Genomic DNA, 19,659 nt, shown 5'->3' with positions numbered 1-19,659 from the left:
GAATCACACAGAAACTGAATTTAACAACATGTCTCAACGTTGAAAATCCTGTTCTTCGAGAAAAATTACGTTAAAGTTCTCAACATTAAATATAGTACAGAGAAGCCTAGGTTAACGAATTTAATCCATTCCGGCACCAAGCTCATCATGTGAAATGCTCGTCTTGCGAAATTAATTTCCCCTTTTAAAATAATGGAAATACAATTAATCTGTTCCACCCCCGAAAAACATCAATATATTTTATAATGTAATTATAATGCATGTAATTATTATAACTGTTTTGCTTTACGGTTTTCAATTGTACTTTTCCTTATGAAGAGTCGTTGCTGGCTTGAGGGAGACAATGGGGAGGTGGGGAGGAGGAGAGGGGTTAGTGTGTGGAAGGAGAATGCACCTCCGAGTCAGGCGGGCTCTCTCTCTTTTTGGGAATCTCAGATGGCTGGTGAGGGGACTGGATGGATAGAGGGGGGGGGGGGGACTGGATGGTTAGATGGACTGGATAGATGGTGAGGGGGACTGGATGGAAGGTGAGAGGATTGGATGGATGGTGGGGAAACTGGATGGATGGATGAATGAATGAATGGTGGGGGACTGGATGGATGGTGAAGGGACTGGATGGATGGATGAATGGTGAGGGGGACTGGATGCATGGTGGGGGGAACTGGAGGTATGGTGGGGAACTAGATGGATGGATGAACTGGATAGATGGATGGTGAGGGGACTGGATGGATGGTGGGGTGAACCTCCATCCCCCACACATCACCTTCTCCGCTACCCCCCATACTGCCACTAGACCCTCCCCGCTACCTTCATCCTTCGCACTGCACCCTCCCAGCTACCCCCATACCCCCATCCTGCCACCGGACCCTCTCCGCTATCGCCTTCCCCCTCCCCCAGCTTTACCCTCTCAGCCACATCTGGATGGTATTAACAGACGGCTGGCTTTCTTGGTACCAGCTGGTGGATCAGGAGGCAGACTGCCTGACAATAAACTCATGTTGTTTACGGACTGTGAAAGCCTGATTGACTGTAAATGGCCGAATAACTGTAAATGCCTTATCCATCCATCTGATAAGCATCCCTCTGGTTATCCTTATCCTGCATGATAAAACAACAACACTGTCGTTAGAGGCGTCTGAGAATTTGTGAGAACCAAAGGGAATGCTAGCAAGCACCACATGGTTTTCTTGTCAACCGAACAAAAGCTCGTCAATCAAGACAAATTTTCTGCAAGTGGCTCGCTCGTAACCTGAAATGCTCATAGATGAGGCTGTTCATCACCCGAGGTTCCTCTGTAGTTCGATTTGATGTCATATCTTGTAAGTTTTAATAAATATTGCTTGGCAATCGTACTCGAGTATGTGTTGAAATGAAGTCAAGAAAAACTAACCCACCAAAAAACAAAATATATTGGGATGAAGATAATGGGTTAATAAGGATAATAAGTATACTTTATATAATTGAGGCTTGCATCTAGTCCCCATTCTTCAGTACAACCTAAATAGACAAAGAAATTAGTTTTAAAATTTATAAATAACTCTGTCAAAACAGATTAAGGCAGGTTCAGTCACCTGTGGCTGATTTACATGTTGACCAATTTCATTCTATTTTCACATCCTTAGTGATGAGTATGCATTTTCCAAGATGTAGAAGCCACAACAAAATCAGATAAACAAAAGAGAAAACAAAATTCCCTTAAAAATAAAGTTGTTGGACATTGGTGGAAGTAAGATATTGGCATAGGGCTATGTATTTATATATATGATATATATAACAAAATACAGCATAACATACTCATTATTGTGTTATTATGTAATACTCAGCAATGATAGAAAGGCACCAGCTGCATATGCACTTTGTGGACCCTCCTTACTACTACAGTATTTTTCTTTGTGTGTCAGACAAGTGTCTGCATTTCTTTATTACTACATTATCCCTCAGTTCTATTTAATATGAGCTGTTCTTATCATTTTTTTTTTAATTCATATAAAATCCATTTCTTAACGTATTGGGATGAAACTTTTCACGACACTAATGCCGAATAATTGGAGTTGTGATTAACATTTTCAAACAATTTTCATATAATTTGAATACTTTTCTGGGGGGAGCCCCGTCGGCTCCCCGGAGCTTTACCGGCTGATATGCTAATGTCAGACTTTGGCATCAGTCATGTGTATAGAGTTCTAGGGCCTACCGGGGACCACGAGCCAGAACCTGGCCCCCTCAGAGAGGCAAGGGGAGCAATGGCCTATAGAAACCCCCGTGTGGTTGGAAGCATTCTATGTCTGCCATCGACCGGGTCAAGCATCCAGAAAGGTAAGCATTCCAAAACAAACCCCTATTCTGGTGAAAATTGCTACCTAAAGCCGAACTAGTGGATAGAACTCTTCAACAGAAAACAAGGAAACTAGTATGACGTCATACGTCACCGCGCCGCTGTCTGCGCAGCTCCCCCCTCCCCGGGAGGGGGAAGGGGGAGCCCCAGACCTTCCACGCCGGCTATCCACCCATCAGTTCTTCGGCTGATGCTATAGGCAACGGTTATGTGGTCCAGCTCCAGTGGTTGTTTCAGCACTGTACCTAGAGTGTGGTGTCTGTTTTCTAGGTGGTGCGTGAGCCGGGAGTGATTCTTCAGTACTCGGGCTGCATGCGCCTAGGGTTCCCTTCCCTAGGTGCCCTGTAAGTACTGCCCTTGGGGCTTGGGGCCACCTTCCACATGTTCCTTGGTCCTGCCCCTGCTTGGCCGTTTACTGCTTGGTTTTCGGCCGCTCTTTGTGTGCTCGGGTGTTCTGTCTCCCTTGTTCGCCTTAGAGTAAGGGGCAGTTTTTGCACTGGTGGGGCGCAGGGTACTGTGCAGCTTATCTTTACCAATCATAGCGGTCGGCTCTGTTCCGCTTGGGTACGCTGTCCTCTTGCGGGGTTTTCTTTTTCTTTTTGTTTATCTACCTGGTGGGGGTCTGCCTTCGTTCTTGCCCCTTTGTGTCCCTTGTGGTCTGAGTATTTTCTGGTGGTACCCCTGCTAGGTCCCCGTGAGTGTACACGTCCCGGGGGTTCAGCTCTTAGAAAGTTGTTTGGTAGCTTTGGGTGCCGGTTAGCAGTACCCTGCCTGGGATTACCTGAGCACGAGTCCTCTTATAGTAAACGCTCGGGACCCTGGGAAACCCCTGGGGGCGCGCGGGTCCGATGGATGTGACCCCAGAGTCCCCCCCTCGCTTCCAGCGAGTTTGAGGGTTGCTCTCGCCCTTTGTCTCTGGGTGACTCTCTGTTTTGCCTCCGTCTGCTGCCTGTGGGGTCGGTGACACCTTCAACCCGGAGTCGTGCGAGTTTGGTTGCTCGTTGTGGCTCGGTTACCCAGTTGTGCTAACAAAGCGGGTGCGGGCAGCAGGGGCGTTGCACTTGAGCCTTGGTGGTGGCAACGTTCTCGTGGTTTCCTCCCCGGGAGCCCCGGGGCTGCCCCGTTGTAGTTCGTTTTGGGACTTGGGGGTGTTGGTTGCTTCGGTTCCATCCACGCCCCCTTGTCTTTCCCCTGGATCACCCTTCCTGCCTGCAGCCGGTTCCTTACCGTCTGTAGGTTCGGGGCGGGGTTTTTGATGGTGTTGTCTCGGGGAATTCCCCTTCCGGGGTAGTGACGGGGGCATTTGAGCCTGTTCCTCCAGCCGTGTTGTACGAGTCTGCCAGTGGGCTCCCTTCACTTGTGTTTTCACGGCTGTCCCGGTTTTCTGGTACGGCCGGGGCTTTGGGGGAACGGCTCGGCCCCGGGGCCTGTCGTGTAGGTTCCCAGGGATGGGAAGGGGCTGACTTGGGGGGCCTTGGCCCCGTTGGACCCCGTGGGGGGTTTTTATCCCCCTCTAGGCGGGGCTTGTGGTTACGCGCAGTGGGGTTTTTCCTCCCCACTCGCCGTACGTGCTGTTGGGCGTCGGCCTCTCCCTGGGCTCGGTTCCTTGGCCTTTTGAGTCGGTTGGTTCCGTCCTGTGGGTGGATGTTTCCTCCCACCCCTTTTTGGGACGGTGTTTTCGTCATGTTTCCCCGTTCGATGGGGTTCTGCGTGACTTCTGATCTCGGGTGCGCCTGCGCCTTCGTGTGCCTTCGGGACTAGTGTTGGCTTCTGTGTTCTCGAGGGTACGGGAAGGTTTTTCGCTACTTCTCGCATTATTGGAACGTCTGTCGGCTCCTCGTCCTTGTCGCCCTGTTGGGCTACTTGTCGCCCTGTTGGGCTACTTGTCGCCCTGTTGGGCTGCTTGTCGCCCTGTTGGGCTGCTTGTCGCCCTGTTGGGCTGCTTGTCGCCCTGTTGGGCTGCTTGTCGCCCTGTTGGGCTGCTTGTCGCCCTGTTGGGCTGCTTGTCGCCCTGTTGGGCTGCTTGTCGCCCTGTTGGGCTGCTTGTCGCCCTGTTGGGCTGCTTGTCGCCCGGTTGGGCTGCTTGTTGCCCGGTTGGGCTGCTTGTCGCCCGGTTGGGCTGCTTGTCGCCCGGTTGGGCTGCTTGTCGCCCGGTTGGGCTGCTTGTCGCCCGGTTGGGCTGCTTGTCGCCCGGTTGGGCTGCTTGTCGCCCGGTTGGGCTGCTTGTCGCCTGGTTGGGCTGCTTGTCGCCCGGTTGGGCTGCTTGTCGCCCGGTTGGGCTGCTTGTCGCCCGGTTGGGCTGCTTGTCGCCCGGTTGGGTTCCTTTTTGGGCTCTTTGCTTCTTTGGCCGGTTTTATTGTTCCTGCTTCCTCTTTTGGCTACTTTTCTCGTGCAGTAGTCCTGGCTGGCGCCTTCCCGCTGGGAGGGTGTGCGGTTCGGCCAGCGTGTTATGCGCATGCGCCGTGGAGTTTGTTTTGGTCTGGGCGGTGTTTCAGTGCTGGTGTTTTGCGCCCTTTTTGCTACAGTGCTTCGCCTCTCGTTCTTCTCCCTGGCTGCGGTATGTGCCCCTTCGCGCCGGGGGTGTCCTGGTTCCCAGTTGTGGGGAGGGCACCGCGGTTTTCCCTGTGTCATGGGTGTGGACCGCCTCCTTCGCCTCTCCCTGCTCTCCTGTGGGTCCGGCAGGGTCCGGCTCTGGCGTCTTCACCTGGCGGTGCTCCCAGGTTCTTCTGGGCACGGTTGAGTCGTGTCAAGTTCGTGCCACCATTCGCCAGGTGAGTTTCTGCTGTCTGGCGTCTTTTGGCCGGGCGCTGGATGCGGTGTTGTTTATATACCTGTCTTTATTTAGGTATCTTTTTGTACGACTGAGACCGTTCGCACACCAGTGACTGTCCCTTTTTCAACCCTTCCTGTCCCCCTCATGTGCATGTCCAACCCATGCTGGAGTCATTCAGGGGACCCTCCTTTTTTACTGTTGTGAGGTGAGGGGGTTGTAGGGTTGGTTCTGTACTCACCTGGTAAGGCTCCTGGCTGTGCTTGCAGGATTTGAGCTCTGGCTCTTGGGTCCCGCCTATCTGGTAGAACTTGCGGGATAGTACCAGTGGAGTGCAGTGGTGCTATTGGCACATTTGGGGAACACTGTATTACCATCAGAGGTCTGTGCTTGTTACATGACCTACTTGCGAGCATAAGCCTTCTTGCTGGTTCGTCCGTGGACTTCCAGGGCGCACTAGCCTGTTTTCGTATGGCAGTTCCGGCCCGTCCTGGTTGTGGGGGTATGTCGGCCGGTGGACTGCTCCTAGCAGCTGCCTGGTGGGCCACCCTCTGGCCAGTCTAGCCTGGCCTTGGGCCGGGCTTCAGGTGTAATAGAGCTCCCTGTACCTCATCCAGCAGGTATCGGGCGGGGTTTTCTCCGCCATCGGTCGCCTGGTGCAGGTTTCTGGGCCTGCAGGGTTTTGTCGTGTCTCCGTTGGCCCTGTCTGGGGTCTGCCTGCTCCGTTCTCTGCCTTTGCAGAAGGGAGTTGCTATTTACATGTTGCATGTTGCAGTGGTGCCTGTTGCTGCACGTGTGCATTGGTACCGTGTTTCACGGTGGCGTGTCCTTGTTCCTGTGTCCGGTTGTGGAGTGGCACTTTGCTGCCGTTTTGTGCCTGGGGATTGCGTGGGGGTTTTTCTGTCCCTGCCTGATTGTCCACCCCTGGTTGTTCTCCTGGGGTTTTTGTGCTTCTGCTCTTTCTTCCTGCCTCCTCTGCAGCAGGGATGTTCTGCGTGTTTTCTTAGGCGTTGGTCAGCCTGTGTCCTGTGATGTGCTTCTTTGTCTCGGTCTATTGCAGTTGTTCGTACCCCTTGGTTCGGGTACTGTTCTGGCGGCGACCCTTCCGCCTTCTTTGGTTTCCTAGCTTGGCCTGCCAGTTGGTTTTTCTGGGGTCTTGCGATGTCTCGCGTCGGACCCGTCGTTTCTGAACTCCTGGCGGGCTTGCATGCTTTGGGGAGTTTTTCTGTTCGGCAGACGTTCCGTCTCCTTGCGCCGCCTGGGTTTCGGTGGTCACGCCCGAGATTTTCCCGCGGCTCCGCCTTTTTCCTGGGCTCGGAGGGGCCTTGTCGGGGCTGCTTATGTTCTGCCTGGCGGTCTCGCCACCAGTTGGTGGTCGGGTGGCTTCGTGGTAGGTGTCCCACCTGCGTGCTTCTCTTGGCGGCAGTATGGGGTGTGTTTTGGCGGTCCTTCCTTTTCCTGTCCCTTCTTAGGTGGTTACTCTTGTTAGCTTGGTTTACTCTTGGCTTGGTTTCGGGTGGGGGTTGGGGGCCGTCGTTTTGCCACATACTGTCGCCTCTTTTCGTGCGGCGCGGGCGGAGCCGCTTCAGCTTGCTTTCGGTCTTGGTGTTGCTTCTGCACCGTTAGTCAGCTGTCTTGTGCGTCATTTCACCTCCGGCCTGTTCGTGCGCTGCTTGCACCATCCTGGTCTCTGGTCAGCGTGCTTTGTCTTCTCCTCGGTTGGTAGTGCCCCTTCGGTTCCGGTGTGTTTTTTCGTCGGCTCTTTCCTTTGGGCCTTTGCCTCTGGGGGTCGAGTCGCTGAGTTTTGTTGCTCCTTCGGTTTTAGCGTTTTGGTTGTTTGGTGGCAGCAGTCTCCATCTTTTCTGGGGCGGGGTGAGGCTGCTGCATTCTGGAGAGGTCCAGGGTTTGTTGGTGCTTCGTTGGTCGGGCCGGGGGGGTGTCGTTTTTGTGTTCTGTGGCAGCCCTCCGCTGTTGTTTGCGTGCCACGGCGTTTGGGTCCGGAGCGGGTTTTGCGTTGATCCGGTTCTGTTCTTCCCGGTTCGCGGGTGATAGTGTCCCGGGTGGTCAGCCGTGTTCTTGCGGCTAAGCTGCCTGTGTTCTTCCCTCATGCCTGTGGCGTTCGTGGCTTCGCTGCTCTCGCTGCCGTCTGGGCGACGTGGCCTTGCGGTCTTTCGGGCGTGGATTTTTGGTGTTTGTGCAGGGGCCTTGCTGCTCGTGGTTATCGTGTTGTTCCCGGGATTTTCGGGGCTGTGGCGCCTTGGGTTGGCGTTTGCTGCCGGTTGTCTCGCCTCCTTGGGGGGTGCGTGGTGTCCGCCTCCCGGTTCTGTCCCTTTGACCTTCCTCTGTGGGTAGTTAGCTCCGGGGAACCGACGGGGCTCCCCCCAGAAAACCAGCGTTGAATGTAATGAAACGCCATTTTCTGGGTGAGACCCGGAGACTCCCAGGCAACCCTCCCTCCCTCCGGTCGGCGTTTTTCGCGTGTTTTGACATCCAGCCTCAGAACTGATGGGTGGATAGCCGGCGTGGGAGGTCTGGGGCTCCCCCTTCCCCCTCCCGGGGAGGGGGGAGCTGCGCAGACAGCGGCGCGGTGACGTATGACGTCATACTAGTTTCCTTGTTTTCTGTTGAAGAGTTCTATCCACTAGTTCGGCTTTAGGTAGCAATTTTCACCAGAATAGGGGTTTGTTTTGGAATGCTTACCTTTCTGGATGCTTGACCCGGTCGATGGCAGACATAGAATGCTTCCAACCACACGGGGGTTTCTATAGGCCATTGCTCCACTTGCCTCTCTGAGGGGGCCAGGTTCTGGCTCGTGGTCCCCGGTAGGCCCTAGAACTCCATACACATGACTGATGCCAAAGTCTGACATTAGCATATCAACCGGTAAAGCTCCGGGGTGCCTCCGGGTCTCACCCAGAAAATGGCGTTTCATTACATTCAACGCTGGTTTTTTGAACTTCCGGCCCTTAAATCATCTCCAGGTGACTGAATCATATAGGCCATTTGCTCTCAAGTGATATGAGTGTAAGGGGGTTAACAAACTGTTAGTAGCTCATCAGTGCTGTAACTTTGCTAAAGAAATTTTGGTGCTTAGTCCTTATGTACCTCTAACCTCTTCCAAAACCACTCACATAATGGGTATGGGGTGCATAATAAACTAAACTCGACTGAACTACTGTGTATATGGGTGAATTATGGTACTTGTGTAAATAATAATATATTCTCTGAGACAGTATTATAGGGTGATGTTAGGTGTTCTAGGTGGTATTTCATCATGTAATATTGTGTGTTTCTGCTTACTATTGAGTGTAAAAGAAGTATATTTATGCTTCTACTAAGGTTTTTTCTCTTTTTTTTCTTCTTTTTTTTAGGGTGACCTTGGTTGGATGACACGAGGTTCAATGGTTGGCCCATTTCAAGATGCTGCCTTTGCTTTACCAGTATCAACCCTTGGAAATCCTGTATATACTGACCCGCCAGTGAAAACTAAGTTTGGCTATCATATTATTATGGTTGAGGGCAAAAAATGATAGCCTATATTCCTTACTTATATGATATAAAGGTTTTGCTTGGTCAGTTATGTTGGTTATTTATTCTTAAAAATGTGAAAATTTCTATTTTCTTTACAACTTAGAGAGGTACAGTATCAATGTCAGATCACAGCTAAAAAGTCCCTGGTACAATTCCTGCAGCAGGACAAGTATTTATGCAAAATTTCCTTTCAACTTTCACCTCTATTCACCTAGCAGTAAATAGGAACCTTGGAATCAGGAAACTGTTGTGGGTTGCATCCTTGGCAAGTCAGTAGTTGTCCTAGCCTTAGGGGGATTTTGATAAACCTAACAGGCTTTTTTCCCCCAGACTTCATGAAATCATAAAGTTGCCATGTTAAATAATAATTATGAAGTAAAGTTAAAATTATTTTAGCAAGATTTTATTTATATACTGTACAATAATATGATTCACATTTTAGATTTAGTACATTGACCCTTGCTCTGCATATGCCAGAACATATGCCATAATAATTAAAGTGCCTGAAAAGAACTGGTGAGCCCACAAGATTTTCTTTTTCAAAATTGTAAGAATAAAATTCATCCACATTATTGTGTTTTATTAAGAGCCATTACAAAATGTAATATTTTCTAAGGAATATGGTGTCTTGATAAATTATTAACTAAAATTAAATATGAAGCTGCTTCATCTTAACCACATCACTAAAAACTGCAGGATGGGGTCACCATGCTACCTTGCAGGAATAGTCAGAATAAGCAGCTTTATTTGCTTTAACTTATACAGATTGTTAATAATTATGGCTAGGCTCTTATTATGTTCAACGTCCTACCAGCGAGCATCAGAAATATTACAGGAACAACCGTGGACATTTTCAAGAGGAAACTAGATTTATTCCTCCAAGGAGTGCCGGACCAACCGGGCTGTGGTGGGTATGTGGGCCTGCGGGCCGCTCCAAGCAACAGCCTGGTGGACCAAACTCTCACAAGTCAAGTCTGGCCTCGGGCCAGGCTTTGGGAGTAGAACTACTCCCAGAACCCCATCAACCAGGTAATGTCTCTGATTAGCTCCTCATTGTTCGTGAATATCGGGTCCAGCGTGTTTTCGTTCCTAGTTGGTTCTGTAATCTGCTGACTGAGCGAGAATTTGTCACAGAATCTCAGTAGTTCTCTGACCTGTGGTTGGTTATTTCCAGGTTGACTTCCTGCTATGATGTTATTGTTTACTATTCTCCATTTTAAACTGGGTAGATTGAAGTCTCCAAGGAAGATGATATCTGGTACTGGGTTTGCTAGGTTATCAAGGATATTCTCTATTTTGTAGATCTGTTCAGTGAATTCCTCAACTGTTGCATCTGGCGGTTTGTATATTAAAATAATAAGTAGATTCATATTTTCTACCTTGATTCCAAGTACCTCTACCACCTCATTGGACGAGTTCAGGAGCTCTGTGCATGCCAGCTCCTCTTTAATGTACAGACCTACTCCTCCACTTGACCTAATTACTGTCACATCTATATAGATTATAATTCGGAATCCAGATTTCACTATCCATGTGGTCTTTTGTGTGGGTAAATGCACCAAATATTGAGTTCGATTCTATTAGGAGGCCATTTATGAACTTAACTTTATTTCTTGATTTTGGTTTCAAGCCTTATATGTTTGCAAATATGAATGATTTCCCACATTGCCTGTCACTTTTGGTGGGCTTTGGTAGGTCTCCCCCCCCACTCTACCCCGGTCCAGGGTGTGTTGTTCTGGAAGTGATTCGTCCAGTTTTGATAGTAGGACGGGTGTTGTGTGGTCTAGTACCTTTGTGCTTGTTGATAATTTGTATTCCAGTCTTGTGGGTATCTCCCTTCCCCTCTGTAATCCTGTAGTGGTTCCATCTGACTGTTCTTCTTATTTTTACTACTCTGTTTCTGCGTTCCTCTAAAAAAATTTCCAGTAGTGTCATATTGATCTTCCTGTCTATAACGCTGTGTACCTCTCACGTGGAATTCCGGACACTGAAGATTGTAGCATTTTTTTGTCCCTAACTGAAAATTGACATAATTTAGGGTGAAAGTATCTACACCCTGCTCCAAAACGGCATGTCCAACATGTTCCTGCATTTTCGAGGATGCAGAAAATTGCTTTTTGCTCCTAATTTTCCATATTTGCATATTCCTTTAGCATAGAATTTGCAAATATGTTCCGGTTTTGCGTTTTTCAAGGTATTTATACCTGTCTGTCTTGTCTACCTCTTGGAGCCATCTCCGTCTTTCGTCCCAATTCCTTCATTTATGCACTCTGTCTCACTGTTGCTCTCATTGTTTATATTACCTGGCTCTGCAATATTGCTGTTATTTTGTACCACAATACCCTCTTCCTCCACACTACTGCTGCGGTTCTCATTTTTCCATATACTTATTTTGTCCTGGTCTTCTTGAAGGGCATGACAATCATCTAGGTTTCTTATCTTCCCTATTATCTTAGCATCATCAGCAAACATGTTCATGTAATACTCATAAACATGGCTGTGTGTGTATGTATGTATGTGTATATGTATGTACATATGTTTATTTATATAATCTCAGTGTGTGTGATTTGTGCCCTGAAAAGGTTAACTGCTGACTCAGTAACACTGGTAGTGCATGAGGGATTAGACAGAGTGCTTGACTGATGGTGTGTGTAGGGATTTAGGTGGAGAGCAGAACTTGGACAGAGACTTGGATCCATGAATTGCCACCCCCTGTTGATCAATAAAGACAAAAAGCTGGTCTGTTGCGGATGCAGGGTCGTACTCAAAATTTGGTTGTAGTTCTTTGTAGATGTTGATGAGATTCGGGTTACTCTTTCAATTCCTGCATCTTGGCAACGACTGCAGGCATTTCCAACTGGTTAGGGTAGGCCTTGGATGTTGGTTTTAACTATATATAGGATTTTTTAAATATATATATTTATATATATATTTTTAAATATATATATGTTTTAAATATATAGGATTTTGTCACTGGGCACTCGTATTCATGTGTGAAAATGTGATGGTAGAAGATATTCCAAAATTTATCATAGCCGTCCCCGTTGTTGACCTTTTTATATTTATCACTATTGAACATTGGAGGTCACACATTAATTCTTTGGCCCTCTGGGACCGTTTGTTGGCTTCTCATTATTAACCACCAGATATTTAATTTCCCATGCTTACAAATTCTAACTTTTGTTACACTGTCTAGTTTCTTGCCAATTCTAAATTATCAAAATTTGCAGCAGTCTTCACGAACGAACATTTTGGCACTGAAAGTTCTACTAGTCATCTCCAACACGTGTCATGGCTGGAGAACTTGGGTGGACAAGATGGGCAAGGAAATTATGCTTTCTCGATTTATGAGAAATCGTGGAAACTAAGGCATGTATCTCCCCTTCCCTTCCCTGTTGACCCATACTTTTACACCAGAGATTGTCCCTAATGAAATTTGGAGAAACTTCACATGTACCTATACTTTAAAATAGGTAGCCTGTTTTTGCCCCCTAAATTATTAGAAGAAATGTTTTGTTTATTGGTCAATAATAACCAACTTAAATTAGTATTTTGGGTCATTTTAAGTTCTCATTCTCTGAGTTAATAGGTTTTTTAAATTTTATATAATACTTGAATATAGGTATATTTCCTGGTATGGTCTTGGGTCTACTGATCAAAGTGCTACACAAGTGCTTTAGTTTTATAAACGTCAATGTTGAAAATTTAATCTATAATTTACCTTTTTAACATTGGAGCAATATTTTACATGAATATATTAACGGAAAAGTATAGGACCAGACTTGAAGCAATTTATAGAATAAAGTTCACTGTAATAGAATATATATTTGAATAGGAGGCTCACAGCCAAATGTTGGACACTACGGGTAGTAGTAAGATGAGTCTCAAGATAGGAACTGGATAGGCATAGTAAACTAAACAGAAATGTCTGGTAAATGAACGGAAAGGTGATCTGGAATTGAAAATCCTTGACCTGGGTGTTAGTCAGCTGTCACGGGCTGCTTCCTGGGGGTGGAGGCCTGGTCAAGGACCGGGCTGCGGGGACACTAAAAAGCCCTGAAATCATCTCAAGATAACCTCAAGATAGCCTATACAAGACTCAACTTTAGCCACCCACATAAAGCACATTTATTTTATTTATATATACAAGAGGAGTTACATTCTTGTACAACCACTAGTACACATAGCATTTTGGGAAAGTCCTTAATTCTATGTTTCCTGAAATACGACCCTGTGAAAAATTGTTTAACAACCAGGTACCCATTTTACTGTTGAGTTAAACAGAGGCTATAGTTAGAATTTGCTCCCAGTAAATTCCCCCCCCCCCCCCTGGCTAGGATACGAACCCAGGACAAAGCGCTCGCGAAATGCCAGGCGAGTGTCTTGACCACTACACCACGGGGGACTGTAAACCTACATAAACGAAGTCTCAAATGGTTGGTATACTTTCTAAAATTGATTTATATACAAGGTACATTGACTTTATTAGAATACAGAGGCTTGGAAGTTATACATTCTTGAAAAGCCACTAGCACTCATAACGTTTTGGGCAGATTCTTAATCTAACATTATTTTAAGAAGGTAATTTCTAGCAAAATTAAAAAAAACATTATACTACACGCTAATCTATCCCCATCTTAAATATGGTATCTATGCATGGGGTTCAGCCACTGCAAAAATCTGCTATCGGAACTATAACAAACTCTGCTTTCAGACAACACTCGGCCCCGCTGTTTAAATCCCTAAGCATGCTAAATGTAAGCTCTCTCCACACATTATCTTGTGACATTTACACAACCCTGTTCTTAAATCCAAACACTGTTCTGAAAATATTCCTGGCCAGATGTAATAGAACTCATAATCACCACACCAGAAATAAATATATCCGATATCTCCAGTCAAACTTAATCTGTGTAAACACACTATGCAAATAAAGGACCTAGTCTATGGAACTCACTGCCTAATGAATTGAAAAGCTGTCCAGCTTTTGCATTGTTCAAAAATAAAGCCAAAAAGTACCTTATTTCATCATCATAGTTTTCTACCTAGTGCTTTAAACTCTCACTGTATCTTGTGCTACCCAATCCCCCTAAATATACAATATGTACCAAAGAGATACAACTTCACCATTGTAATTATTGCTGTCATCTTATATCGTTGTTGTTATATTGAATGCATATTTCACTGCATTATACCTTGAAATAATCCTAAAATTATGCTACAATGTACCTGTTGATAACCCTCAAATTTTACTTTAATGTACCTACTAATCTTTGTCAAATTTTCTTACAATGTACCTGTTAATATTTTTTAAATTTTGCTAGAAATTACTTGCTTAACATTTAGATTAAAGACCTGCCCAAAATGCTATGCACGTTAGTGGCTTTACAAGAATGTAAAAACATCAGTGCTATGTACTCATAAACACAATGTAGCATGTATATAAATAAATTAAATAAAAAAATAAATAAAAGGCCCAAGTTCCGGCAGGGAATGGAGACACGCAATAGAACTGCTCATCTCCTAGCTGCATTGGGAAGACTGCTAGTATGGTTTGCTGGGTGCTTAGCATGAACGACGGGTGCTTAAGTTTATGAAAGCTAGACTTGCTCAAATTGAAGGAATAGTTGATAATAGCTGGAATGGAATCATGTGAACAGAAAATCGAGCATAATAAATAGACAGGTTCACAAGTGACTAGATTTAGAGCATGTTTATGGATAAATGTTGATGCTGTAGCATGTTAATTTGAGGGGAGGTGTGGAGGGGGGGGGGGGAGGACTAAAGGTCGATATATAGTGTCGAAGATGGTGGGGGATTGTGAGCAGTGCACAGTTCATGAACAAATAAATGGAAGTGATATTTATATACATGAAGGAACACTACATCCCTTATGGTTGAGGTGTATGTTATTTTTTATGCTGTAACAGTGAAGTGTAAATGCTTAATTATTTCATTAGTCTATCAGTCAAAGAACATTGGAGAATAACGGCTACAGCTCTAGGCAGTGTCTACACTTTTGTGTTATAAATTCTAGTATGTATATAGCAATTTTGTTGGAAATACACATTTGTAAGTTGAGTATGGTCTTCGACACACCTTCCCCCTCTCTTTTTCTTCTCCCCCCCCCTCTTTTTCTTCTCTCCCCCCCATCTTTTTCTTCTTCTCTCCCCCCCCCATCTTTTTCTTCTTCTCTCCCCCCCCCATCTTTTTCTTCTTCTCTCCCCCCCCCATCTTTTTCTTCTTCTCTCCCCCCCCCCTCTTTTTCTTCTCTCCCCCCCCCCTCTTTTTCTTCTCTCCCCCCCCCTCTTTTTCTTCTCTCCCCCCCCTCTTTTTCTTCTCTCCCCCCCCCTCTTTTTCTTCTCTCCCCCCCCTCTTTTTCTTCTCTCCCCCCCTCTTTTTCTTCTCTCCCCCCCTCTTTTTCTTCTCTCCCCTCTCTTTTTCTCTTCCCCCCCCCCCTCTTTTTCTCTTCCCCCCCCCCCTCTTTTTCTTCTTCTTCTCCCCCCCTCTCTTTCTTCTTCTCTTCCCCCCCTCTTTTTCTTCTTCTCTCCCCCCCTCTCTTTCTTCTTCTCTTCCCCCCCTCTTTTTCTTCTTCTCTCCCCCCCTATCTTTCTTCTCTTCCCCCCCCCCCTCTTTTTCTTCTCCCCTCTCTTATTCTTCTTCTCTCCCCCCCCTCTTTCTCCTCTTCTCTCACTCTTTTTCCCCTTCCATTTCTTAAATGCCATAGTGTCCCTTATTCCTATGAAAGTTTAGACATTAGGTACTGATTATCAATACTGTTAATGCCTCTTAATACCAGTTATTAATTACTAATGCATTGGGCACTGCAAAAGTTTTGTGCAAAGACATTGTATTCTTAGACTATGCAATCCCGGTTTGGTGCCTTCTTTTGATAATTACCTTACCTTACCTTAGACTATGCAAGTACTTTGTTTACAAAAGTTCATGTAACAATTGTCTAGAAAATTGGTGTTGGTCATACCAAACCGTAAGTCTTCCATAGCTATTTAGTATAGTGAAAACTTTGTACTAACACATTTTTTTTTAATTTCCAGATGCCCTATGGAAATTGTATCTAGAAATGCGACTGTTGTGGTGAAGCTGATGAAACTTTTGCAATTGTTAAATGTTTTTGATTGGTTACGAAATTAGGCAGCTTACTGATTTTATATTCCTGCTTGTCCTCGAGTACTAAAATATACTTTTATGTGAGTTTTAACATAGAAATGTGTAAATTTTTTCTGTCAATAGTCCTGTGTGAACAAAGTACTTAATTGAGAAGGCAGCAGCTACAGCTTGTTGGTATAGTTATTCATTAATTTCATTCAGGGCTGTGAATGTGTTATGAATTCATAATACTGCACTGCAAGAAATATTATTAGCTGTACTGTAATTAAGGTGTGCAGGTTAGGTGACTTTATAAAACCTCAAAGGGTATTTTTACTAGTTTCAAAGATTTGTGCCCTTTTTGTAATACTTTTCACTACTGCTCACAGGACAAGTTTAGGGTGAACAATAATCATTAGTGAGAGCCAAATTGTTTTCATTAGGCACCCATATCCATCAGCTCCTGTAGCTATGGGAGCTTTGTGGCACCCACGGACTGCCCTGAAACCATACTGGCAATCACTCTGTATCATCACCACTTGTTACTAATAGAAGCTGTAACTGTTAAATTGCTTGTGTGCAGTGGTGACTAAACCACACACTAGAAATTGAAGAGACAACGACGTTTCGGTAACTCTGGACCATTCTCAAGTCGATTGCGACTTGAGAATGGTCCAGGATGGACCAAAACGTCAGATTGTGATGAGACGAAGGAAGCAAGGGCAATAAATAGGCAAGAGAGATATGAGATGGAAATCTTAGAGGGATAAGATCAAGGCAAAAGGTATGGAAGGCAAGGTGTAATAAAGTGTGTAATAATAGGAATAAGAAAGGGATCGTAAGAGAAAACGAGAAAAAGAAAGATAAACCTACCCTGGCTTCTTTCTCTTGTTTTCTCTTACAATCCCTTTCTTATTCCTATTATTACACACTTTATTACACCTTACCTTCCATACCTTTTGCCTTGATCTTATCCCTCTAAGATTTCCATCTCATCTCTCTCTTGCCTATTTATTGCCCTAGCTTCCTTTGTCTCATCACAATCTACTTGTTCATCCTGGACCATTATCGTCATTGTCTCCTCAATTTCTAGTGTGATTTGGTAAAAAATTTCAGCCTGTTATTGTGACTTCATCTGCTTATGTGCAGTGTATGCATGTAAAAGCTAACCTCTGTACTTAAAATTAAGGGCTATTACATTGCCTGTCTCAATGAGTGTTGAAACATTTATAGAGTTTTACAGGATATGTTCTTAAGCTTATGTGATGGCTAGAATACGTTGACCAGACCACACACTAGAAGGTGAAGGGACGATGACGTTTCGGTCCGTCCTGGACCATTCTCAATTCGATTGTGACTTGAGAATGGTCCAGGACGGACTGAAACGTCGTTGTCCCTTCACCTTCTAGTGTGTGGTCTGGTCAACTTACTTTACCCACGTTATTGTGACTCATCGCCTGCATAGCTAAAATACCTCTAGTCATGTGGTACATGATACAGTGTATGGGTAGTGGTGTTTGGGTATATTTATACCCAATTTATATATATATATGCTAAATGGCACAAATTTCAGAATATATTGGAAATGCCATTGGCAAGGGGGGGGGGGGGGAATAAATGGCAAATAAGCCTTAAACAATGTTACATGTTGAGTGTACATAGGATTGGTTGTAAATGTCAAATATCTTCTGGTGGGATTAATTTAAGATTGAAGTCCAAGTAATGGTAAGGATAGTCTAACGTTTATGTAATTTGAGCCAAGATTGTTTTGCACTTTCCCACTAAATATTGCTTTGTCAGTATGTGGTTAGGAATAAGACTTGCATCTTGACTAATCATTAGTCAAGATGCAACTCTTGACTAATGATTAGTCAAGCATCTTGACTAATCATTAGTCAAGATGCATCTTGACTAATCATTAGTCAAGATGCAACTCTTGCATTAACCATATAATTAAACCTTGACAGAGCACTCGGGTTAATACAAAAGACTTGGTGTAAAGAATTACACCAAGTATGGGTTTTTATATTGTCAATTTTTAGGAATTTTATGGAGATTCATAGCTGCCTTTTTTTTTTTTTTTCCTATTATACATGTACTATATTAGGCAAACAAATGTAAACTTGACATTTCTTTGCATTTAATATATTTATAAATAAATCAGCTAATAATACTTGCAAATGTTATTTAAGCAATTAAATAAAAAGTAGAAGCAAGTCTCAGTTAAGCAGCTAATAACATTTTCAAATGAATATTTATATGCTATACTTTGATTTGTGCCTAACTTTGTCTTGGTTCTTTAGTCATTCAAGTTCATGGGCTTAATGTTTAGAATGAATGTATAAAATAGTTTTTTTTTTTTTTGTTTTTTAGTCGAATTTGTCGACACAGTCTATAGTGTGACTGCCGAGTTCCTTGTCTGAAACTCGGGAAGGAATGACAGTCGAACTCGTCGACACAGTCAAACTTTTTTATAATATGACTGCAGAGTTCCTTGTCTGAAACTCGAGAAGGAATAACAGTCGAACTCGTCGACACAGTCGAACTCGTCGACACAGTCGAACTCGTCGACACAGTCGAACTCGTCGACACAGTCGAACTCGTCGACACAGTCGAACTCGTCGACACAGTCGAACTCGTCGACACAGTCGAACTCGTCGACACAGTCGAACTCGTCGACACAGTCGAACTCGTCGACACAGTCGAACTCGTCGACACAGTCGAACTCGTCGACACAGTCGAACTCGTCGACACAGTCGAACTCGTCGACACAGTCGAACTCGTCGACACAGTCGAACTCGTCGACACAGTCGAACTCGTCGACACAGTCGAACTCGTCGACACAGTCGAACTCGTCGACACAGTCGAACTCGTCGACACAGTCGAACTCGTCGACACAGTCGAACTCGTCGACACAGTCGAACTCGTCGACACAGTCGAACTCGTCGACACAGTCGAACTCGTCGACACAGTCGAACTCGTCGACACAGTCGAACTCGTCGACACAGTCGAACTCGTCGACACAGTCGAACTCGTCGACACAGTCGAACTCGTCGACACAGTCGAACTCGTCGACACAGTCGAACTCGTCGACACAGTCGAACTCGTCGACACAGTCGAACTCGTCGACACAGTCGAACTCGTCGACACAGTCGAACTCGTCGACACAGTCGAACTCGTCGACACAGTCGAACTCGTCGACACAGTCGAACTCGTCGACACAGTCGAACTCGTCGACACAGTCGAACTCGTCGACACAGTCGAACTCGTCGACACAGTCGAACTCGTCGACACAGTCGAACTCGTCGACACAGTCGAACTCGTCGACACAGTCGAACTCGTCGACACAGTCGAACTCGTCGACACAGTCGAACTCGTCGACACAGTCGAACTCGTCGACACAGTCGAACTCGTCGACACAGTCGAACTCGTCGACACAGTCGAACTCGTCGACACAGTCGAACTCGTCGACACAGTCGAACTCGTCGACACAGTCGAACTCGTCGACACAGTCGAACTCGTCGACACAGTCGAACTCGTCGACACAGTCGAACTCGTCGACACAGTCGAACTCGTCGACACAGTCGAACTCGTCGACACAGTCGAACTCGTCGACACAGTCGAACTCGTCGACACAGTCGAACTCGTCGACACAGTCGAACTCGTCGACACAGTCGAACTCGTCGACACAGTCGAACTCGTCGACACAGTCGAACTCGTCGACACAGTCGAACTCGTCGACACAGTCGAACTCGTCGACACAGTCGAACTCGTCGACACAGTCGAACTTTTTTATAATATGACTGCAGAGTTCCTTGTCCGAAACTCGGGAAGGAATCACAGTCGAACCCGTCGACACAGTCGAACCCAACTGTCCTAAAACAATGAGGGGCTAAAAGGATAATGTAAAATACAT

General features: G+C 45.6%; 2 protein-coding genes across 2 annotated transcripts in view; one reads left to right on the top strand and one right to left on the bottom strand.

Annotated features, from left to right (window-relative positions):
* The window catches only part of LOC123774805 (peptidyl-prolyl cis-trans isomerase NIMA-interacting 4), a 36,953-nt gene extending 27,747 nt beyond the window's left edge, over positions 1-9,206 (top strand). Inside the window, exon 3 of the mRNA XM_045769427.2 lies at positions 8,477-9,206. Within this exon, the coding sequence (XP_045625383.1) occupies positions 8,477-8,635 (159 nt within the window). The 3' untranslated portion in view covers positions 8,636-9,206. The remainder of the gene's footprint in view (positions 1-8,476) is intronic.
* An 8,998-nt stretch (positions 9,207-18,204) lies between these two features.
* Positions 18,205-19,659, bottom strand: LOC138355643 (low-density lipoprotein receptor-like). The gene is made up of 2 exons (XM_069310961.1): positions 19,637-19,659; positions 18,205-19,546 (listed from the first exon to the last, which is right to left on the bottom strand). The coding sequence occupies exons 1-2, from the start codon at positions 19,657-19,659 to the stop codon at positions 18,205-18,207; spliced, it is 1,365 nt and encodes a 454-aa protein (XP_069167062.1).

This window comes from Procambarus clarkii, chromosome 68 (assembly GCF_040958095.1).
Source record: "Procambarus clarkii isolate CNS0578487 chromosome 68, FALCON_Pclarkii_2.0, whole genome shotgun sequence".
Taxonomy (NCBI): domain Eukaryota; kingdom Metazoa; phylum Arthropoda; class Malacostraca; order Decapoda; family Cambaridae; genus Procambarus; species Procambarus clarkii.
This window is presented reverse-complemented; position numbering and strand designations above follow the sequence as displayed.

Coding starts and splice junctions, on each gene's coding strand:
- LOC138355643 (XM_069310961.1), bottom strand. CDS start 19,659: ATGTATTTTACATTATCCTTTTA. Junction 19,547..19,636: donor TATTTTACATTATCCTTTTA/GCCCCTCATTGT, acceptor GGAACTCTGCAG/TCATATTATAAAAAAGTTCG.